General features: G+C 57.8%; 3 protein-coding genes across 17 annotated transcripts; 1 reads left to right on the forward strand and 2 right to left on the reverse strand.

Moving 5' to 3' along the window:
* Positions 1-295: 295 nt before the first annotated feature.
* On the reverse strand, positions 296-5,839 carry Ankle1 (ankyrin repeat and LEM domain containing 1). Of its 2 annotated transcripts, XR_010040260.1 has the most exons (10): positions 4,857-5,839; positions 4,565-4,717; positions 4,331-4,436; positions 4,115-4,241; positions 2,823-3,485; positions 2,552-2,723; positions 2,174-2,333; positions 1,952-2,081; positions 1,492-1,742; positions 296-1,259 (listed from the first exon to the last, which is right to left on the reverse strand). XR_010040260.1 is itself a non-coding variant. In XM_003464185.4 (9 exons), exons 1-9 carry the CDS (start codon positions 4,937-4,939, stop codon positions 1,570-1,572), a joined length of 1,767 nt encoding a protein of 588 aa, XP_003464233.1. In that variant the 5' UTR covers positions 4,940-5,839; the 3' UTR covers positions 296-1,569. The 2 variants fall into 2 exon arrangements, 1 of the variants encoding a protein (XP_003464233.1); XM_003464185.4 differs by having other exon boundaries at positions 296-1,742.
* A 130-nt stretch (positions 5,840-5,969) lies between these two features.
* Babam1 (BRISC and BRCA1 A complex member 1) lies at positions 5,970-11,299 on the reverse strand. 12 transcript variants are annotated; one of them, XM_063228098.1, is made up of 10 exons: positions 11,124-11,299; positions 10,811-10,887; positions 10,153-10,315; positions 9,512-9,570; positions 8,853-8,973; positions 8,708-8,786; positions 8,058-8,106; positions 7,240-7,369; positions 7,061-7,147; positions 5,970-6,391 (listed from the first exon to the last, which is right to left on the reverse strand). In XM_063228098.1, the coding sequence occupies exons 3-10, from the start codon at positions 10,300-10,302 to the stop codon at positions 6,188-6,190; spliced, it is 879 nt and encodes a 292-aa protein (XP_063084168.1). In that variant the 5' UTR covers positions 10,303-10,315; positions 10,811-10,887; positions 11,124-11,299; the 3' UTR covers positions 5,970-6,187. The 12 variants fall into 12 exon arrangements, with proteins under 12 accessions (XP_063084168.1, XP_013001975.1, XP_013001977.1 ...); XM_013146521.3 differs by having other exon boundaries at positions 9,994-10,315; XM_013146523.3 differs by having other exon boundaries at positions 10,153-10,353.
* A 1,663-nt stretch (positions 11,300-12,962) lies between these two features.
* Positions 12,963-21,123, forward strand: Ushbp1 (USH1 protein network component harmonin binding protein 1). 3 transcript variants are annotated; one of them, XM_013146515.3, is made up of 13 exons: positions 12,963-13,077; positions 13,427-13,519; positions 13,599-13,747; positions 14,421-14,811; positions 15,406-15,534; positions 16,378-16,511; positions 16,596-16,736; positions 16,941-17,075; positions 17,508-17,757; positions 18,440-18,655; positions 20,430-20,518; positions 20,607-20,729; positions 20,887-21,123. In XM_013146515.3, exons 2-13 carry the CDS (start codon positions 13,466-13,468, stop codon positions 21,074-21,076), a joined length of 2,001 nt encoding a protein of 666 aa, XP_013001969.2. In that variant the 5' UTR covers positions 12,963-13,077; positions 13,427-13,465; the 3' UTR covers positions 21,077-21,123. The 3 variants fall into 3 exon arrangements, with proteins under 3 accessions (XP_013001969.2, XP_013001967.2, XP_013001968.2); XM_013146513.3 differs by having other exon boundaries at positions 12,985-13,519; XM_013146514.3 differs by having other exon boundaries at positions 12,985-13,519; positions 14,421-14,778.
* The last annotated feature ends 1,049 nt before the right edge of the window (positions 21,124-22,172 follow it).

The raw sequence follows: 22,172 nt of genomic DNA on the forward strand, positions 1-22,172 counted from the left end.
TAATCCCAGCACTTGGGAAGCTGAGGTGGGAGGATCGCTGCAAGTTTGAAGCCAGCCTGGCTTACACAATGAGACCCTGTCTCAAAAAAACAAAGAGGCTGAGAGTGTCGCTCAGTGGTAGAACCCTGGCTTAGGCTGGAGGAGCCCAGATCCAGTTCTTAGCATCTCAGAATGAACAAAAGCTCTGGGGTTGGCACTCAGTGGTGGAGCTCAGGCCCACTCCTTCTTCTTCCTTGTACTACAGATCTCAGTCAGGAGCCTCAGCAGTGAGCAATTTATCGAGCCACATCCTCAGCCCTTTTTATATTTTATTTAGAGATCAGTTTCACTGTCACCTTCTGCCAGGACTGGGATAGCAGGCCTGCGCACCATTGTCCAGAGTCCAGCCGCTTCCCTGCATCTGCCTGTGGGAATCTCCAGCCAGGGAATCTCTGTCCATGGTACACACTGAGGCCAAGGGAAGCATGGGACCTGGACAGTGCCCTTGGCCCAGCAGGAGTGAACCTGGCTCTGAGAAGGGCAGATCCCCATGGGGAGCTGAGGAAACTTTGGCTGGTCCATCTCTGGGTTCCATCTAGGACCTAAAGGTGGACTGGGAGCCAGTCCCAGTACTCAGAGGCTGAGGCAGGAGAATCAAGGGCAGCCTACACTACACAGCTCAGAGTCTCAACTAAAAAAAGTGTCTTGGGCCATGTTATGGTAACATCTAAAAACTGTCTCCCCAAAGCCTGTGTGTGGCAAGCGATGGATCATAGGGTGCTGTGCTCATCTGTGTGTTCATTCAGGGAGGAGGTCACAGCTGAAAGTGCTGTAGGAGGCAGGGCTTGGCTGCAGAAGGTCACTGGGTATGACCTGGAATGTGCATTCTTGTCCCTAGCCCCTCCCATCTCTTTCTGCTTCCTGACCACCATGAGGTGAACAGCTGGCCTCTGCCTGGGCCTTCTGCCATGATGTTTCCACACTGGAGCTGGCTGACCATGAACGGAATCCTTAAACCAAAATAAACCTCTCTTCTTTCTGTTTTTGGTACTGGGACTCGAACTCAGGACCTCCCAATTTCCAGGCAGGCACTGTGCCGCTGAGCTACATCCCCAGCCCAAATCTCTCTCCTTTTTAGTTGTGGATGTCAGGAATTTTGTCCCAGTGATAAGAATGTGACTAAGATGATGCACAAAAGGCCAGCCATGGAGATGCACATCCAGAATCCCACTACTCAGGAAGCAGAGGCAGGAGGGCTTACTGGGCTGCATGGTGAGACCCTGTCTCAAAAAGATAAGACATTCCTCAAAGACTGCCAGAGCACCGAAGTATTCCAAATCACCTTCTGGTTGCCCCTTGGTTTCTTCCCATGATGGGGAGCTCACTCCCTCTCCAGCAGTCCCAGGCTCACAAAGCCCTCCCTCAGACTGAGGTGGGGGCTACCCTAGTGCTCTTGACATACATATGCACATGCACACACATGCGCATGACCTGCTGTCTGTAGCCACTCACAGTGGGGTCTGCTCTCGGCACCAGGATAGCAGGCACCATCCTCGCCATCTGTCCATGCTGGGTAGCTGACTCCAGAGCTCAGCCTCGAGCCTGGATATCCTGGGGCTGCAGCTCCCGCTCCCCCTCAGCCAGGAAGATGAGCAGGGCGCGATACAGAAGGTACACCCCCAGGCGGCGACGCCGAGCTGCAGGCCAATTCACCAGCGTGCCATAGTAGTGTCCTTGTTTCTGGTTGGTCAGCATCTGGACTCCTGAAGACACAGGAAGCAGGGTCACAAGACTGGTCTCGGTGCCCCTTCCTGAGCAGGAGGTGGCAGTAAAAGACATCCTGACTCTCCCTCAAGTGAGGACAAATAGTTGAAGCCAACTACATGCACATGTGTGTATTCAGGGGTGCTCAGTAGTTGCTCATTTGGCAAGCAAAGGAACAGCCAGGAAAGAGAAGGGCTGAGGCACCCACCTAGAGCATCCACCAGGCAGGCTTCTCGTGTGTAAGCCTCCATGGCCACCACATGCTGGAAGCAGTGCAGGGAGACCACGCCGCGGCCACTGGCCCAGATGTCCAGGATCCGGCGCACCTTGGGGCAGGCCTGGGGACGGGTGGGGTTCAGGTCACTTGTGAGCCACCTCCCACAGCCTGGCCATGCCTGCTCCTTCCACCCAAACTGACCCATCGGCATACCTGTCTTGCTGGCCGCCCGCGGTAGCCAAGTGCTTCCCAGAGATGGGCATCTGGCCGGGTGCGTGTCCCCTTGCCCACATAGAAGATGGCACGGGCAAAGCTCTGAAGACACTGGGCCAGTGTCAGCGAGAAGGCTTGGGCAGTTAAGTCCTGGGTCTCCCTGGAGAGAGGGGAAGGCTGGGAAAGTGACTGAGGCCCCAGAGAGGGTCCCCAGCACCACGGAGCCCGCACCGGGTCCTCAGCTGGAGGACAGAGACTGCCTGTTCCCGGGACTTCCAGCCCTTTTCTGCAGACACTGATGCCAGCAAGAGCCGCATCTTGCCCAGGGACATAGCAAATGTGACCTCCATCCCCGTCCCAACCTTCCACCTTGGGCACCTGGGGTCCAGCAGCAGATACGTGAAGCTGGACTTCGCAGTGCCCTCCCGCCACTTCTTTGCAGGATCCAGCTGCTTGAACTGTTGGGCCAGCGCGTCCTCGTCAGCCTGGGAGTCAGGGATGCAGCCTGTGCGCAGGGCCTCGGCCAGTTCTGGGCTGTACTGTGAAAAGTCTGGGATGGGAGGGGAAACTGAGTCACAGAGCTGGAGGAAGGGTGATTCGGGGACTGAAAGCCGGGTGGCCTGGACTCTCCACCCCAAGATGGACTCACCGGGTGCAGCACCAGCTTTTTCCTGCTGCCAGAGGCCACGTGGCTTTTGGTTGAATGGAGCGGCTGGGTCATGACTGTGCCCAAGCACTGGGGACCTGTGCAGCTGCTGCAGGCCAGGAATGGCAGGGACGGGCAGACACTTGCCAGTGGGGACAAGGTCCCTGTGCTCCGTGGTGCTGGTGTCCTTCTCCATCAGCCAAAGGGCAGCCATGTCACTGCCAAGGGACAGCTGCTCCTCTGCCAGGGGGCAGAAGCTAGGTTGCTGGCTGCAGCTGTGGGCTGTGCCTGTGGCTGGGAGGGGTGGGAAGAAGGTGGCCCGGGGTGGGGACAGAGTCATGGCCCATAGCCGGGAGCTGAGCTCGGCCTCCTCGCTCAGTGGCCCTGGGCTGGCTGCTTGCATGGGTCCGTGCTCTGCCTGGGGCAATGACCAGTCCCCGACAGAGTTTCTTTCCAGGGCTGTGTCCTCCGAGCCAGAAACTTCCACTGCGGTGACAAAGGCCTCGTTGGAGCTACTGTCCCAATCCCCATCTTCACCAGCAGCCTCCAGGGGTTCAGCAGGACTCGAGACCTCCCGGCTGGGGCCCAGGCCCATGTCCCCACACTTGGGCTCAACCTGATGTGAGGTGGGCTCCAGGGTCACCTTGGAGGACACGAGGACGTCTCCTAAAGACGGAGATCAGAGAGGAAGGGGGGACAGACATGGTGTCAGCTCAGACACTGGGATCGGGTGTGGCAAGAAGAGAGGCAGAAGAGCCGAGCGTGGTGGCTCATGCCTGTAATCCCAGCACTCAGGAGGCTGAGGCAGGAGGATCAATGTGAGTTCGAAACCAGCCTGGGCTATAAAGTGAGCTCAAGGCCAGCCTGAACTGCATAGCGAGACCCTGTCTCAAAAAAAAAAAAAAGAGAGGCAGAAAGGGAAGGGGACAGTTGCTGGTCTGTAATCCCAGCACCCAAGAAGCTGAGGCAAGAGGATCCTAAATTCAATTTAGCCCAGACAATTTAGCTAGTTAGGGCTGGGGATTTAGCTCAGTGGCAAGAGCGCCTGTCTTGGAAGCAGGCAGTCGTGAGTTTGATCCCCGGTACCGATAAAAAGACAAAAAAAAAAATTTAGCTAGTTAGTGAGACCTAGTCTCAAAATTAAATAGAAAAAGGGGCTGGGGGTGCGACTCAGTGAAAAGGTGCCAGGCTTCATCCCCAGTAGAAAGGAAAAGACAAGAAAATCAGACCGGCTGGAGTCTCACAACCACATCCTGCTCAGGCCCGGGCGCAGCTGGGCCCCAAAGCCCCCTCACCGTGGGTCCCCGTGGTCGCTGTCACCGTCCCCGAAGCTGGGTAGCCTGGGGAGCACAGGCCCCGCAGGACGCGTGCGCAGGCCGCGTGTCCCTGCTGCTCTGCAAGGTCCAGCGGCCGGAGACCGTCCTGGGGGGTAAACAGCAGAGCAGTGCTCGGTCACTGTCCCTGCCCGCGGTCCCCGCCCGTGTCTCCGCCCCCACACCCCCGGTCCCCACCTGGTCGCGCAACGTTGGGTCCGCCCCGTGGCGTAGCAGCAGCTCCAGGCTGCGGAGACAGCCCCAGGCGGCGGCCACGTGCAGCGGAGTCAGCGCTTCGGTAGAGCTGCGAAGGGGCCAGGGTCACCGTGGGCAGGGCCACCGCTCCGACCCGTGCCCGGGACCTGACCTCCAGCCAGACCGCAGCCCTGTATCCCCTCCGTCCTCGCCCGGGCCTCAGGCGACCCCGCTTACCGGGCATTGGGGTCCCCGCCGCGCCGTAACAGGGCCCCAAGGCAGCACAGAGCGCGCCGGCGTCGTGCCCGGGCTGCCAGGTGCAGGGCGGCAGCGCCGTCCTGCAGCACCAGGTTGGGGTCTGCGCCGCGAGTGAGCAGCGCCTCCACCGCCCTGCACAAGGGCGGGGTCAAGGGGACCCGGGACACAGATCAGGGGGGCCAGGACACGGATCAGGGGCACCCGGGCAGGGATTGGGGGTCACCCAAGCTGGGGTTTAGGAGGAACCACCCAGACCTCGGCTCCGGCCCACCTCGGCTCCTCCTGGACTAGCGCGGCCCGAAGCTTCTGGGCCAGGCGGGCCGCGGTGTCTGTGTCGTCGGCTGCGGCGCCCATGTCCCCGCTGAGTCGCCGCTCACAATCCGGTGCTGCCTTGTTTCAATTTCCCGCGGCGACCGAGTGCGCACGCGCAGCCCCACTCCCGGACTTGGTCGCTGCGAGGCGCCCGCCAGCGTAGAAACGGCGTTCTCATTCTTCTGGGGGTTTGGTGACCGCGGAGCTCGGACACCCTCGGTGGCGCGCTGGGGAGGCCTGGGCCGGCCGATAAGGGGCGTGGGGAGGCCAAGGGTGTGCCGTTATCGGGTCGCCAAGATGGGGCTCGGAACGCACCCTCGGGAAAAGGAGGAGCCAGGCCAGGAGGCCAAGACTCGGGTGTCCTCGCGTCCGCCGGAGCGGCCCCCCTTAGCACACCAGACCCTTACGTTGCCCCGAATGGGCTCGAACTGTTCGACCCTCCTGCCCGAAGGGCCAAAATGACAGTTCCAGCTCCAGTTTTAGCTCCCGCTTCCAAAAGCTGTGCCCCTTCTTTAGCCTAGCACAGCTGAGCCTACTGCTCTGCCGGCCGATGCCTTCGAGGGCTCCAACTTGTCATCTGCATGCCAGGAGTGTGATTCGGCACGGGAGGAGACCCGCGGCAGGTGCCCCGCCGGTGCCACGGGAGGAAAGCGGATCCTCAGTAAAAGCTGTGTTCGTTTTGCCAAAACTGAGCGTATTTCACTGGCGAACTCGTCATTACCTGGGCTCAGGTCAGCGAAGGGGCTGAACTGGACCCAGTGGAAGGGTTGCATCCTTTGGGGTAGGGGCGTTGCCAGATGTCAATCTTTTTCCCGGAAAAGTGAATGACCCAGACCTAGCCAATCAGAGAAGCCCAGAAGCCTGGACCATGATTGGCTCACAGTAGAATCACGTAGCCACACAGGTTCAAACCTCTGTAGTGCTGGAGCGCGGCCACACCCCTTCCCGAGTCCCTAGCCAAGGGTGGGCAGCGCCCCCCGGTGGCCCCTCCGTGGCCTTCTGGTCACTGCCCCACCTGTAGCTGCAACCTCAGCAGAAGCCATTGGCCTGTGCTCACCTGCCCCAGGCTGGATTAGTATCACACAGATTTTATTTTGATGCCAAAAATCACCAACGGAACAAAAATGACAAGTGACAAATGGCATGTGCCAATGAACACGTCGAGTGCACAACTGGGACTCCAGGGCGCCCCCAGTCCAGGGATTCGGGCAAGGGCCTGCAGGGGCCCTGGGCACTGCCGGGGAACCAGTGGGGTACCACAGCATGCAGAGGCTGCCACCCTCGCGTGTGTCACACGGTGGCCTCGACCTCGGCAGCCTCATCGTCACCCTCCAGCAGGCTGTAGGATGCGTGGCTCTGGCAGGGCCGCTGCAGTGGGTGTGCCAACAGCTTCGCCATGCAGTTATGCAACTCTAGGGCCGGACCGGCCAGTGGCACCTCGTACTTGTAGCTGGTACCCTTGGTATCCAGGCTGCCCATGAAGGCGAACATATCCTGGGAGACAGAGAGGGGTTGTTCAGACTGCCCTTCCCCAGCACAGGCCATCCCTGTCCCAAAGGAAGGGACATCTGGGATGGGCTCTGCAGGGTAGAGTTGTCTGCCAAGCAGAAAACATGTATTCAGTCAGCAACCTTGATGCCCACCTGGCATTATGGAACCCTAAAGGTCTCTGTTCTGGCCCTCTAACAGCCCCCAAGCCCTGCAGTGTGTAAAAACAGACACAGATGCATCTCCCAGCCCTGTGATGATCCTACCTGAGTATGGGGAAAGGCACTGCAAAGGAAGGCCTTTTGACAAGGGTATTGAGGGGAGTAAGAGATGGTCTCACTGTTCATACAGATATACAAGTGGCCCACTTGAGATCTTACAGCTTGGTGATGGCTAGGATGTGCAGGGCCATCAACCTCAGGAGGATGTAAGGACATGTGCTCTGGGCTGAGAGCAAGGCCAAGGCAAAGCAAGAAAAAAAGGAAGCAGGAAAGCTGTGTGGTGGGGAAAAATGAGCCTGACATGCTCCTTTTGCCACCGTGCCCACCAAATTCAGTCTCCACCAGCTCGCGGCAGACACGTGGGGAATGGTTGTTGAATGACTGAATGATCAACTCTAAGGCCCAGGGCTCCCAGCTACCAAGTGGAGGCAGACTCCAGGCAGGCAGCTCTCACCTGCCAGCTCAGCTGCTCCTCCTTCTCCTCGGTGCCATTGTGGATATAAACAACATCGAAGAAGAAATACGGGCACTGGAACATCTTCTGCAGAGAGGATAGCGGCTGGGATGCAGTGACCCCGACCCCCAGGCCTGCCCACTGCTTCCTGCCAGGAGGCCCCATGCACATGCGCACACCTTCATGGGCTCGGTCAGTGTGAACTGCGGCTGGCGCGGCGGGCGGCTGTACACCAGAATGGTGCGCACCACGTAGGGTGGAGGGATGGTCTGCAGGCTCTCAGTCACAGGCAGCTCGGTCTTCTGCTGGCTGCAGGTGTAGGGTACAGGGCTCAGAGCTCAGAGCACAAGGCCCAGTGGGGCCCTCCTTCTCCCTCTCCCACTCTGACTCCTACCCCCTGGGACTGCTAGCAGTTCCTTGGTCCCTACCAGGCCGGGCACACCTCAAGAGGGACCCGGATTGTGTTTCGGTTCTTGGGGTGGAACCTGGGGCCTTCACACAGAGCCACAGCCCAGGCTCAATTCACTAATTTTTTTATTTCATGACAGGGTCTCGCTAAGTTGTTACACTGCCTAGGCTAGGCTAGAACGGTCCATCCTCCTGCCTCAGCCTCTTGAGTGTCAGGATGGTGGGCAGGCGGACCCAGGCCTAGCTAGGATAAAGATATTTATTTAACACATGGCCTCCTACAGAGTTTGTGACTCTAGGTCACAACCAGCTTAGGGGCTGTGGCCTCAGAGAGGGGTGCCCGAGGCAGTATCTGCAGGAGACATCTTGCAAAGTATAAATGTGCAATGGTGCCAAGGCGCAGGCTGGTGAGGAGGCCCCAGGACGCTGACTGGAAGGCTCCTGTTTAGAGCCTTCACCCAGGGGCACATGCTCCTTGCCTTTTGCCTTTTCTAGGTGCCGGCACGTGAACCCCGGGACCCCACACTTGGCAGATGAGTGCTCCCTGGGAGCCATACCCCACCATGCCATTTGCCTCTGGGTCACTCACATGAGGCTGAAGAGTCCTTCAAGGTCTGGGGGGGACGCTAAGGAGAAGGCTGGAGCAGAGTATGGGAGGCAGAGGCAGGCGGGTTCTTGACTCTGCAGCTGGGAGCCCAACGTCTCCAGGGACTGGCGGTGTGATCCGCCAGGCAACCTGGACTCCCTGAGCAAATTACCTCCCAGCACTGATCACAACCCGGGCCCCAGCCCTGTGCCCCTCTGTGAGGGACAGGACTGCTGTCTTTCCAGTGCCAAAGCCATGGGCATCTCACTCGCCACTTTCCTCAAATTCACGGGGTTTGTTTTCTATGGGCATCTGGGCCACCTCTGCACCTTATTTTTTCCACTACTAGGAACTGACCCAAGGGCCTTCACACAGAGCTGCTCCCCAGCCCTTTCTCTTCATTTTGCGACAAAATCTTCCTAAGTTACTAAGTTACCCAGGCAGGGTTCGAACTTGGGATCCTCTTGCTTCAGCCTCCCAGAGTGCTGAGAAGACGTGTGGGGCACCATACCCTGCTCAACCCTGACCTGTGGGCAGTTTTGTGCAGCCCAGGACAGATGGGTCACTGGCCCCACCCTGCCACAGCGGGGACCACTGGCTGCCCAGCTCAGGTCTGCAGGGAGCCAGGTGCCAAGTTGCCAGCAAAAGGATACTGAAGGTGGAGCAGGAGGCCGTCTCCAGGTCGTACAGGCAGCTGCACAACTCACGTGGGTCGGAGGTCAGGCCAGATAGCTGCAGGGACACAGGTTTCAGTGGGTTTCCCTGGCCCCCAGCCCCCTAGTTCCTCTCCTGGCCTACCCATGCCGTGTCGTCATTCACCACCACCAGTGCAAACTCATGGCTCTTGTCGATCTTGTGCTTTGTCCTTACAAACATCTCAATCATCTTCTGGGAGACATTGAGGGCGTTGGTTTTGGAGCTGCGAAGGCACAGTAAAGGGTGAAGGACTGAGCACAGAGGGTCCTAAGAGCCAGCCCTGTGGACCTCAGCATTCACACCTTTCTGGGGGGCCCCTCTGGCCAGCTTGGGGCACATGTCAAGGTCCCCAGGGAGGCCTCACTAGACTTTTCCTCCTCCATGGGGGCCCAGGAGTATCAGGTGAGGGAAGCCACAGACAGCGTCTCACTCTGTGGCCCAGGCTGATTCTCAGCTCCCAGGTTCAAGCAATCCTCCTGCATCAGCCTGCTAAGTAGCTGGGACTTCGGACATGTGCCACCTTTTGGCTCCTATTCTCTGCAGCTCCCTGAAACTCCTGGGGATGCATCCAGGGATGCCTTCTGTCTGCATGGGACTCAGCTGCTTGCACCCACGACTCCACCCAAGGCTGGGATTAATCCTGGTTCTGCCTTTTAGCACCCCAAGCCTGCACCAAACTGGCAGGGCCCCCAGGGACCTCCTAGGTGGGGCCAATCTGTTCCTGCTATGGCCATGTGTCAAGTCCCTCACCCTTTCCTCACCCATTAAATGACTCCAGCTTTGGCAGTGACATCTCCTCAGACAGATCCAGGCAGATGATCTGCAAGAAGTTAGGGGGTAGGTCACGGGTGCCTGGACACACACTGGGCCTGCACTGCTCTACCCACCCTTTCCTCTGTCTGTACCCTAGCTCTGTCTGCAAGGGGGTACAGTGACCCCTAATTCCCATGCATGGCACAAGCTCTAGGGAAACAAAACTGGGCTGAGAGAATAAACACAGCAGAGGCTGACAAGAAACACGGCCAAGAGGACATAGTAGGCTGCACTGTGGCCTCAAAGGACAAGTCCTGAACTGGGTGTGGTGGCACACATCTGTCATCCCAGCACTCTGGAAGCCCACAGCAGGAGGATGGGCGTGGGGGTTAGAGTCCTGCCTGAACATCTTAGGAGCAACAGTCTCGAAACAAAAAATAAAACGGGCTGGGCTGGCAGCCTAAAAGGCCAAGTGAAGTCCTCTACTTACCACCTTCTCAGGACAGTTGACCCTCGGTGTTCGAATCTGGATCTCAAGAGGGGGCAGTGGCACCTGCCAGGGCTTGGGGACAGCTCCTGGAGGGTTGGGGGCCCCATCATCCACACTGGCCGCCTCCCCCTCCCCTTCACTTCGGCTCCCCACACTGGCCTGTGCCCCCAGCGCCCGGTCCTCGGCCCCCTCGGGATTGGACCGTGTTCGGGGCCTAGGCTCAGCCGACTGCTCCTCCTCTTCCTCCTCCTCCTCCTCTTCCTCCTCTTCCTCCTCTTCGGTGGGGCTTCCGGGCTCAGCCACGTTCATGGTGTCCGTGTGGCTGGAGAGAGCAGGGACTGGGGAAGCCAGGATCCTCCCCTTCGAGGTTTTAAAGACATCTGGTTACAAAGAGGGAACATGGGCCAAGTCTCTCCTCTCAGGACTGAGCTTGCGAACCTGGAGAACGAACACTATCACAGCTCTCCGCCCAGCATCCGATCTGCCCGGAGTCTATAGCTCCTACTTCTACTGCAGGGCACCCTGTCTCCCCTGTCACTCCACCACTGGGCGCGCCCCAGCGCTCTGTTCCCTGAGAATGGCTCCGACTCGGCACGGAACCCTACTGGGCAGCGAGGGGTACATTTAAGACTTCCGATGGAGACTTTAGGGAGGAGACTCTCGTTAGAGAGCTGGGAAGATACAAAGCGAGAGCTGCTGAGGGCCACTTCTGCCTCTAGCAGGAAACGCAAGTGGGCCTGAGGTCCCAAAGCAATGCCCACCCGGAACAAGGCAGACGGCCATCTGGCGGACGCCGCTCGGAGCGGGGTTTTGTTACCTGCAACTGGCACCGTCTGGGTGAATAAGTAGGCTTTCAGTCTTCTCGGGGACGCTGGATCTGGGTGCCGCAGGTCCCTGGGGAGACGTGGGGCGCAGGGGAGCAGTTTTCAAAAGAGTGCCCTGCGCCTCCGCCCCGCCTTCTCAGGAAACAGAGCTGCAGCAGCAGTAAGCAGAATGGGGGCCAGCCGCGGGAGAAAGCAGGCCGAAAGGAGACAGCCCCGGGGAATCCAAGTGGCCGGGGCTCTGGAGCCAGGGGAGCCAGCCGACCTGGGCCCTGCTTCGAGCGCCGTCACCACCCAATGTCCACTCACTGCACCCTAAGCTTTCCTCCAAGTCCACTCCCGACTCCTTAGGAAGCCGCCATTTTCCCAACCGGAAGTTGTGAGGCGCGGCCGCGACCGCGGCGCCTCCAGGGAAATGTAGTTCGGCGAACCTCTGACTTTGCAGAGATGCTCCGAAGGAGGCCGAAGAGGCCTTGGAACCTGATAGGCTAGGATTGTGCCAGAGGGTGGGATTTATAACTAGATGCAAGGGCTTGAGGCCAAATGGGACGGTATTTGGAATGTGATAGGATGTACTGGGACGAGTCGTGAAATAGGATTGGCTAACCTCAAATTCGGCGGTGCTTATAGGTTTCTGGCCCAATCAGACTACAGTGGGTCAGTGCTTCTACCATGATAGCCTGACACTAGATAGAAGTGCAGGAAAAGGTCTAGTTCGCAATTTGATAAATCCAGTGAGACTGACTTGAACGGGACTTTGGGGAAGAGGCAGGATTCACTGATGACTGACGGAGCCAGGTTGCACCTCAGTGGGAGCGGGTTCTTCCGGAAGGAAATGGGCGTGCCCTTGTCCCATGGCCCTTCCCAGTTGTTTAATTCTGTCCGTATTTTACATATTATGCATACATCAAAAAAACAATAAACACAATCTGGAGTAGTAGAGCACTTTCCTAGCATGCGTGTGGCCCTGGATTCCATCCCCATCAGAAAAAAACACACTGATCTTTATTTTCCTGTATTACGAATTGAACCCAGAATTGATCTCCTTCCCCAAACCGTTTTGTATTTTTTATTTTATAATAAGGTCTCACCGAATCGCCAGATTGAGCTGGAATTTGCCTCTCTCCTGCCTCAGTCTCTCAGCGTGCTGGGACGACAGCCCCACACCACCACAGCTGGCTTGGTTTATTTATGAAAGGGTCAGTGAAGCCCACCTGCCTCAGGGGCTGCGAGAGCCCTTGCCATGGAAACAGGCACGATGCCATCCACGGGATGCTGCCGGGTTCATGTGTGGTCGAGCTTCTTGGCTCAGAGAACTGTGGCTCCTCTCGAGCCACCTGGGCTTCTCTTCCCTGGGGATGGAGAGGAGGGCTCAGGCTCCGGCTCTGCACAGTTTAAGCCAAACGCAGAAGGATAGGAAGCGCGCTGTAGGCGGGGCTCAAAGCCTCCAAGTGCGATGAACCTCCAAGTGTGAGAACCTTACCTCCACTGGAGGGGACAACCCGTAGCATGACTCAGGCAGCAGAGCCTGGAATGCCAGGCTGAGATGTTTTCCCAAAGCTGTGGGAGCCATGGGGAAAGTGGAAACAGGAAGCAATGAGATCCTCACAAGCACAAGAACAAAACCTACCCACCTGGATTAGCTCAGTGGTGCAGCGCCTGCCTGGCAAGCGGGAGGCCCTTAGTTCGATTCCTGGTACCAAAAAATAAACAAACAACAACAAAAACAAAACAGATCCCTGTGTCACTGAGGCAGGCTGTGCTTCTCAAGGCAGATTTGCAGAGCCAGGATGTAACTCAGCGGCACAAGCACCTACCTGGCAACTGCAAAGTCCTGAATTTGATTCCCCTTACAAAAAAAAAAAAGAAAAGAAAAGAAAAAAACCTCAAAGGGGCTGTGGCTGGCTCAGAGTGACAGAACCCAGACCTGTCCATGCTGAGGTAGAGGAGAGTGGTGACCCCAAATCAGAGCTACATGGGGGGGGCCGTGATTGTCAGCCATGGGGGACAGGGGGACACTTGGCTCTTGGAAAATACAGCCCAGGGGCAGAGGTACAAGGGTGGACGTGGGGAGCAGTGGTTGGGGAGGAAACGCCATCCAGGAGGAGAAGGAAGCCACACAATAAGCAGTCACATGGCCGGACAGGGGGCTTCCTGTTTCCTGACCTCTCCCCAACCAGCCCTGGTGGCCCAGGCCTACATGGGTAGTGGACAGTGACCTGAGAGCCCAAGCTGTGGCCACAGTGCCCCAGGGAGCAGAGAGGTACAGAGAGCGGAGGGGCTGAGCTGTAAGGCCAAGACGCAGGGGCAGCACTTTGGGATCAGGGGACCCTGGGGAAGAGAGGGCCCCAGAGGTCCCCACCCCATGCCTAGGTAAAGGAGAAAGGGAAGCTCAGAAGTCTAGGAGGCAGAGAAGAACACTGCAGTCAGGGTGAATCTGACAGACAGTGATCTGCCTATCCAAGAAGGCATCCAAGTGAGCAGCAGCCATAGGAGTCAGGGAAGATCCCTTCTGCAGGAAGAGCCAGCGCCCGCTTGCCCAGAGGGAAGACCAAGGCTGTCCTTTGCCCTGAATGACAAAAACAGGCACTGAGGGCAAGCTGTGTCTTCAGGGCAGGAAGCTGGAGGAATCAGCCCAGATTTCCACAGCAATGAGTGCCCGGGCTATGCGACCCCGGAGCCGGCGTGGGAGGCACACTCTGCCGGTAAGTGATCCTGTTCATCACATGCCTGGTCAGTGGCCCCCAGGCCTGCTGAACTCAGAGCTGGCTGGGTCAACCACAGGGTGAACTGGACCCCGTGGCCGAGAGTTCTGAGGAAGGCGAGGTGGCTGGAGGGAGCTCGGGGCCCGGCATTGTGCCCACACCTGGGAGCTCTGGACTGCAGTGGCTGGGGCCTGTGGGGGAGCTGGGTAGCCATGACCCAGGGAACAGGTAAGGGCCCTGGTCTGCACCCCTGTTTCAGACCTGCACCTTTGCCAACCATGCCAGTCCACGCTGCTCTGAGCACATGTCCACTTCAGCCTGCCTCCTGTGTGTAGCCTGGCAGGACACAGGGGGCTTTGCCTGGGCCCTGCTTTCACCTAGGCCCTTTCTTCCCTTGTTTTTATTCTTTTGAGACAAGGTCTCACTACATCACTGAGTAGTGAGAACTCAGAACTCTCCTGCTTCAGCCTCCCAGAGTACCACAGTTACCCACAGGTGCTACCCATGCCTGGTCCTGGGTATCTTTCTTTACCTTGCAAACTCTAATGGCTTCCTTCTTCCCTTCCTCTCTTCTGTCCTTGATTCTTTTTCCAGTGCTAGAGACTGAACCCATCCCAGCCCTTCTTCATGCTTCGAGACAGGGTTTTGCTGAGTCCCTCAATTGCCCAGGCTAGAACTCATGATCCTCCTGCCTCAGCCTCCCCCAGTGCTGAGATGACAGACCTGTGTCATGAAACCTGGTTCTCATTTCTTTATTGGTACTAGCAGCCTTGGACCCCTCCCAGACCTGGCCGAGCCTGGTCTCTGCATGAGTGGCCTCCCAGTTCCTTCCTGGGCCACCAGCCTGGGACCCCAAGTCTCTGTGTGCTTTGACGGCTCAGCTCCTGCTTGGCTTCCACAGGGCCAACAAAGAGGCCGAGGAGGACGGGGATAGGTCGCCAGCCTCTGCCCCAGAGGGCCCCCAGCTGTCCACAGGGGACGCGCACCAGGACCTGGAGGAGGTGGCCCTACAAGATGAGGGTGCTGTCACTCCTGGGCATGGAGAGTCTGATGTGTTCCAGGCCCTGCAGCGCGCCCTGGACTCCCTGGAAGCCACAGCTGCTGCCTGGCGCCCAAGGCCCCTGAGTGGGCCTGGGCCTGGGGAGGTGGCAGGCGGGGTGGAGGGGACACCAGGGCCCGGGCAGGAGGCAGCCCGCTTGGCCGAAAAGAATACCTGGCTGCAGCTGGCACTGGACACCCGGGAGGATGAGCTGGCACAGGTGCGGGCCCAGAGTGATGCGCTGCAAAGGGAGGTGAGTGCTGTAGGAGGGGTACAGGAGAGGCAGGGGTGACAGCCACTTCTGCTTCAATCCACAAGCCTGTATGGAGCCCAGGCCAGGTGGGACTCATGATTCTCCTGCCTCTGCTTCCCAGGGCGCCGAGATGACAGGCATATGCCATCACATGTGGCACAGTGCACAGGTTTAGCATGCAAAAGACTCTGCATTGCATCCTCGAGACTCCCACACCCTGCAAAAAAAAAATAAATGAAATCTCCCTTGCAAGGTGTGGTGGTGGTGGTGGTTTATACCTGTGGGCCCTGCTACCCTGAAGAGAGGCAGAGACAGGAAGATCACTTGAGAAGCTCAGAAGTTTGAGGCCAACCTAAGAAATATAGCAAGCCATTATTTTGAAAAATAATAAAGAAAAAAGTGGATCATTTTCTCTCCTGAAGGGACTCATTTTCCTGCTGGGAAAGACGAGGCTTGAGTAGCTGGAGACAATGGACTGGGGAAACTGAGGCCCGGGCTCTGGTTTTCCAACCAGTGCCCCTTCTGTCCATGCCTGGGAGATAGCTGGCAGGTGGCCAGGGCCCCAGGCTGATGACCCGTCCATGTCTGCCCCAGGTCCAGGAGCTGCAGGATTCCCTGCAGAGGCTGCAGTCCACCTCACCTTCCCACCACAGCAGCACGGGTCGAGATGTGTATGGCGATGCTGGAAGCTCTGGGGCTAATGGGGTAGCCCGGGGGCTGCAGGTGAGTGCCACAAATGCCAACCCCAGTCCCAATGGCCTTAGCACATAGGCAGATGAGGCTCAATTCTGCTCATGGGACCCAGTAGCTTCTGGTGTTGGAGAAAGCCCAAACTCAGCCCAACTAGGTGGTGTATACCTGTCATTCCAGATACTCAGAAGGCTGGGGCAGGAAGATCACAAATTTGACTTCAGCTCGAGCAATTTGAGACTCTCAAAAAAAAAAAAAAAAAAAAAAAAAAAGCTGGGTGGGGTGGTACACACCTGGGATCACAGCACTCTGGAGGCTGAAGCAGGAGAATCACTGCAAGTTTGAGGCTAGGCTGGGCTACATAGTCAGACCTTGGCTTTGAGCTTGCTTATGTAGCCCAGGCTGGCCTCAAACTCACAGTAGCCCTCCTGCTGCCTCAGCCTCCCAAGTGCTAGGATGACATGCTTGCACCACTATGCCCTCTACAATATTAAAAAAAAAAAAAAAAACAGCTGGGGACCCAGGCACAGGGGCACACACTTGTCATCCTACTTCTTGGAAAGCTGAGGCAGAAGGATCACGAGTTTGACTTGGCCTGGGAAAATTAGCATTTTAGCGACTCTGTTTTTTGGTTTTGGTTTTTTGGTACCGGGGACCAAACTCATGACCACACACTTGCAAGGCAGATACTTATGCCGCTGAGCTAGACCCCCAGACCTCTTAGCATGACTCTGTAAAAATGTAAAAAAATTAAAATGTACAAACGACCTGGGTGCAAATCCCATCACTACCAAAAGCAAGAATTATAGAGAACCCCACCTAACAGTGGGGGCTCTGGATGATAATCCAGGTAAATCGAGTCACCGATTCCTGCAGGGCCCTTCTTCTGCTCACCCCCTGCTCCGGCGCCTGCACAGCGATCCCAGCGTCCACTCCCTCCGGCCTCCTCACCTGTGGCCCCAGGGCCCTGACACAAACACCCTGGAGCAGCAGGAGGAGCGGCTCCGGGGGTGAGGCCCCGGAAAGAGGCCTGGGCTGGGCTGGGCTGGGTGGGGCGCAAGGGCTAAGCCCTGAGTGGGTCCCCACCACCACAGGAGCGTGGAGAAACTCAAGGGCTTCAACCGTCTGCTGCTGGCTGCGCTGCGGGGCGCCAAGGGCCGCTGCGAGGCGCTGAGCTTGCAGCTGAGCTGGCGCGAGTCCCAGGCCACCGCTCTGCGCCTGGCCCTGCAGTACAGGTGAGCAGTGGGAGGGGCGGGGCTTGTGTGGGGGTGTGTGGGAATGGGCGGGGCTTGGTGGGAAGGGTTTGTGGGAATGAGCTGGGCTTGGTGGGGATGGGCGGAGCTTGGTGGGTGGGAGGGGGTTTGTATGGGTGGGCGGTGCTTGGTGGGAGGGGCGGGCTGCAGCCGCGCAGGCCGGACACTGAAGCTCATGTCCTGCAGCGAGGACCACGAGGAGGCCCTGGGCACCCTGCTCGGCCTGCGGGAGGCGCTCACTGCAGCCCCCGGGGGCGGCCTGCAGGTGGTGCAGGAGGAGGCGCGAAGGCTGATGGCCCGGGAGGAGGCTCCGAAGCCCAGGTATGCGGGCACCAGATTGCAGGGTAAGGAGCTGGCGCCCCGCTTGGAACCAGCGCCATGAGGCTATCGAGTGGGGAGCCAGTGCCAATCGGGGTGGTGGCCGTGGCTGAAGCTTTGGGTTCAGCAGAACAGCTTCTTCCACTTTGGCGCGCGTTGTCTATTGGGCTGGCACGTGGGCCTTCATGTGCCCTGGGTTAGCGTGCACTGCCTGCCACAGTGTCCTGAGCCACAGCGCCCACAGGGTGCAGGTGCTGTCGACCAGCCATTTGCTTTCTGGTCCGGGCGATGATCGGGGCGTGGGGCCGGCTGGTTGGCATGACCCTTGTGCTACTTTCCTACAAGCAGCAGTGGTCATTGTTTTGAGGCGATGGTGATCACCTCGAGAGCACTGTGCGACGTTCACACTCATGCTGCTTCCTCTGCCTCCCGCAGCTCCGGAGGCTGCAGCAAGGTTGCTACTACTCCACAGGAAGTGGCTGCTCAGCTTCATGGCTATGTGCAACGTCTCCGGGAGCGACGGGCCCTGGTGAAGGTTCCACCTGAGCCGGGTCCCACCTCTGCTCCCAAGCCAACCGCAGCCCATGCAGAAGCCATGGTACAGGCCATTCTGGAGGCTCAGCCTGGCCCGGCCCTGCCCAGGCTGAAGAAGACACAAATCCAACAGGACCTGGTGACCACACGGGTATACATGGGCTGAGGTTGCCATGTCAGTCTTTGTTGCAGGGACAAAACCTTTTGTGGAGGTTGACAGGGATGTCATGGGCAAGAAGGAGAATTGCAGGTGAGATTTGGAGGACTGCATAGGAGTTTGCTCTATGGGTTCAGTTTCTCACTGGACTCTAAATCAGGCTTTGGAGAATGCTCATCCTAGGAGAAGACTTGGGGCAGGGGATAACCTGGATGTTGTAGCTCTGTATAAAGGATTTGAGATTGTGGGGCAGGTGCTGTTACTCTGCGATGCAGTGTATGTGTCCAGCATGCATGAAACCTTGAGTCCCATCCTCAGCTCCAAAATAAACATACTCAAAAGGGCTCTGGAGTTAAATTCCAGAAGCTTCCATCGAGCTGCTGCTTGACCTTGTCTAAGACAACTGTCCTTTAGGAAATTGCATTTCTAAAACCAGGCGTGGTGGCGCACTCCTGTCCTCCTGGTGCTTGGGAGGCTGAGACAGCAGGATGTTGTGAGTTCAAAGCCAGCCTGGGCTACATTGTAAGTTCAGGGGCAGGGGCAGCCTGCACTGCCTGGAGAGACCCCCGTCTCAAATAAAAGGGCCTATTACATCCACAGGCACTTCCACCTGCTAAGGCTATGGTTGGTCTTTTGCCTGGTCTGCAGTTGACACCACTGTGCCCCATGCCCATAGGAGACGCTTGCAGACCTGGTGCTGCAGCTGCAGCTGGCGAGGCGCGAGAAGAGGGGCCTGGAGCTGCGGGAGGCGGCCCTGCGCGCCCAGGCGCCTGCGCTGAGACTGCTGCTGGGCCAGCTGCGCTGGGAGAAGGCGCAGCTCGAGGCCGGGGACAACAGCGGCGGGGACAGCAGCGTGGGCGACAGCAGCGAGGATGAGGATGCATGGCCCCAGGTGAACCCGCGCAGACAGGGAGTGGCTCTGCTCACCTCAGGTTTTGCTTCCCCAGAAAGGTGCATACTGAGACTGGTTATCCAGTCACTCAGAGGCTGAAGCAGGAGGATCGCAGTTGGAGCCTGGCCTGGGCAGTTTAGGGAAACAAAGAGCCGAGCTCGGAACCCCGAGTCCCACTAGCTACAGGAGGACAAGCTGACTGTGGTCGCGTTTCCAGTCCATGGTCAGCTGGCTCCGGGACAGCGGCAGGGCCAAGCGGAGGAAAGCTGCTGGCACCAGGGCGCGCAGAAAGGGGCGTGAGAAGGGCGGAGCCGAGAGGGTGGCTCCGCCTCCTCTGAACAGGGAGGGTAACCGGAAGTCAGTTTAGACCCTCAGGACCCTATCACCTTTGAAAGGCTTCCATTAGCTCAGGAGAGAATTGCGGATCACGCTTAGTGTTGTTAATTTTTTTGTTGTTGTTTTCATTTTTTTTTTGTCTTTTTCATTTTTATCGGTACCAGGGATTGAACTCACGACCGCCTGCTTGCAAAGCAGGTGCTTATGCCGCTGAGCTAAATCGCCAGCCCTGTTTTCATTTTTTGAAATAAGGTCTCAGTATGTAGCCCGGCCTTGAACGGATGTGATCCTCATGCCTGAGGCTCCACTTCCTCCAGATTGGTTCTGTTCCCTGCATTAATGGCTTCCTGTCTTCCCCCTTTTTTTTCCCTCCCTGCCTGGTCATGTGTGTCCCTCCATTTAACGTCTTCCCTGGGTGTTGAGGAATTGAACTGAGGGCCTCCTGTGTGTGTGCTAGGCAAGCATCTACCACTGAGCTACAGCCCCAGGCCTTTCTGTTCTTTTTTTTTTTTTTCCCCCTTCTGAGACACAGTCTTGCTATGCAGGTCAGGCAGGTCTCAAACTCTCTGCGTACTTCAGGCTGGTCTCAAACTGCAAGGATCCTCCTGCCTTAGCCTCATCAGTGCTGGGATGACAGGCATGCACTATCACGCCTGGCTCCCTTTATATTCTTATATATTATTTTGAGACATGGTCTTGCTAAGTTAGCTAGGCTTGTCTTGAACTTGCAGTCCTCCTGCCATGGCCTCTGAAGTGTTGGTGTATACCACTTCGTCTGTCTTCAGCTTCTTTTTTTGCCACCTTTTGGAGACAGGGTTTCACTACGTAACCTAGGCTGGCCTCGAACTTACAGTGACCCTCCTGCCTCAGCCTCCTGAGTGCTAGGTTCTCCTCCGTTTTAAAGATAGGTCTTGCTGTGTTGCCCAGCACAGGCCCACACTTTAAACACCTGTGTTCAGCAGTCTTCCTGCCTCATCCTTCCTCCGGGCAGCCATGGGCTGCTGTCCTCAGCTAGATCCAGGTAACCCACGGTGGTCTCTTGTTATCATCTTTTCACCTCCATGGCCCTGTCAAGAACACAGGTCACTCCTTGTCAGCATGCTGAAGTCTGTGACCAGGTTGTTGCACACACTGTCACCCTAGCACTCAGGAAGCTGAGGCAGGAGGATCTCTGAGTTCGAGGCCAGCCTGGCCTACACAGTAGATCCTGTCTCAAAAATCTAATAAATCAAGAAATAATGAAGTCCCTGACTTTCTGCCACTCTATGTCCCCTCCTTCATGAGGCCATCTGGATTGCCTTGCATGTGGTTTCCTTATTTTCTGGGAGGAAGCTGGTTACCCACACAGGGTTACCTCACAGGGTGACCTCATGAGCCCGAGGACAAGGACTGTGGCTGCCACCAGCTTTACTTTCTCCCCTCCCTCTGCCTCCTACAGGGCCTGGCCATTGGCAGGGACAGAGGCCTGGGATGCAGAGCGTGGGACCAGGAGCAGCTGACCCAAGACCTGGCATCATCCCTCAGCCGGTGTGAGCTGGGGCCCAAGGGCAGGGGCAGGGAGAGGCAGGCTGTGGCCATGATCCTTGACTGGTGACCCCTGGCTCCACCCTGCCAGTGCCCAGGCCCTTCAGGAGCAGCTGCGGTCCCTCAGGGCACAGCTTGAGCAGGTGGCCCAGCAAGGCCGAGCAGGCCGGGCCCAGAGTGCTGAGCTGAGTGGTGACCTCTGCAGAACTAACAGGTGGGCAGGGGCCCTGGCTTGGTGGTGCTCCCTGGGCCTGTTTCCCAGTGTGTTCTGGCTGCCCCTCTTCTCCCCTGATGGCTGCTGAGTGGTGCTGGGACATCCTGGTGCCCAGCCTGGAAATGGGAGGACAGAGCCCTGACCTGGGTCCCTGCAGTGCCCTGGTACTGGGCTTCCGGGGAGCCCACCGGAAACAAGAGGAGCAGCGCCGGAAGCTGGAGAAGCAGATGACCCAGATGGAAACCCGGCAGGCTGAGGAGCTGGCCAGGTTGGAAGCCATGGCTGGAGCATTGAGAAGACCCCAGCTGCACTCTCCACCACCACCGCTGGGGGAGACCCTTCTGTAGCTGGTGTCATAAAGCATCCTCCAGCAACACTGTTGTGCAAGGAGCAACCTGCCTGCTGCTCTTTGTGCACGTGGTTGGGGGCTGGGCAGTATCTCTGGCTTGGCCCCTGGTGTGGGCTCCTCTGCAGGGCTGGGTCAGAAGCAAGCTGGACCTTGCAGCGACCCTGGGGTGGGGGCACTTCCGGGTCAGTGAGGCCACCTAGCCAGGGCTTACGTCCCCAGCCAAAGCCCAGCAAGGGGTCCATGTGGGCAAGACACTGCCTCCCTGGCCACCCTGCTCCCGGTGAAACGCAGGTCTTACAGTGCTCCAAAGGGAGACTGAGGCCGGACAGTTGAAGTTCCTGATAGGTTAGGGCTTGAGCTAGCAGAGAGGAGGCTGAGACTGCTTTGAGACTTGCATTTCAAGGTGGAGCTAAAGATCAAGCAAGTTGGAACACAATCTTAAATCCAGTATTCAGGGAGGCTGGGACAGGAGGATCTCAATTCCAGGCAATTCAGTGAGACTGTTTCAAAAAAATCAAAATAAGTGCTAAGAATATAGCTCAGGTGTGAAGGCTCTGGGTTCCATCCCCAGCCTTGAAAAAACCTTAAAGAGTAGAACTAAAATAAAGAGGTTGTGGGGGCAGGCACAATAAAGGCAGAAGCCTGCGGGTGAGAACAGAGGTCCAGAGGCTGGAAACAGCCCTCCCTTCCTCGCAGTGCTGCCCCCGCCCCGGGGTTCTGGCTCCCCTCCGGCAGAGATTGGGGCTGGTTTGGTCCCCAAGGCCTTCTGTAGGTCACACCCCTATGCCCATGGGCGGGGCGGGGCGGAGGAGCCGAGGTCAGGGGCCAGCTGTCCCCTCGGGAGCTGCAGCTGAAACCCAAGCCGAGGCTTAGGAAGATCTGGGCCCCAGCCTGGGGCGGGCGCTCCCGGCCACAACTGGGCAGGTGTGGGCCAGCGGCTGCCTCTCCACAGTAAAGGTCACATGGGCCTGTTCGGAGGTCACCCCGAGTTGAATTGGCGCTGGGAACTCCCTCTCTCCCCCTCTCCGAGTCAGCAGATGGAGGAGGGCTCTGGTCTCCTCCTGTCCTTCTTCACTGGGCTCTGCACCTAGCCC

Source organism: Cavia porcellus, unplaced genomic scaffold (genome assembly GCF_034190915.1).
Source record: "Cavia porcellus strain 051 isolate PalLab524CR breed Dunkin Hartley unplaced genomic scaffold, mCavPor4.1 scaffold_17, whole genome shotgun sequence".
NCBI classification, from domain to species: domain Eukaryota; kingdom Metazoa; phylum Chordata; class Mammalia; order Rodentia; family Caviidae; genus Cavia; species Cavia porcellus.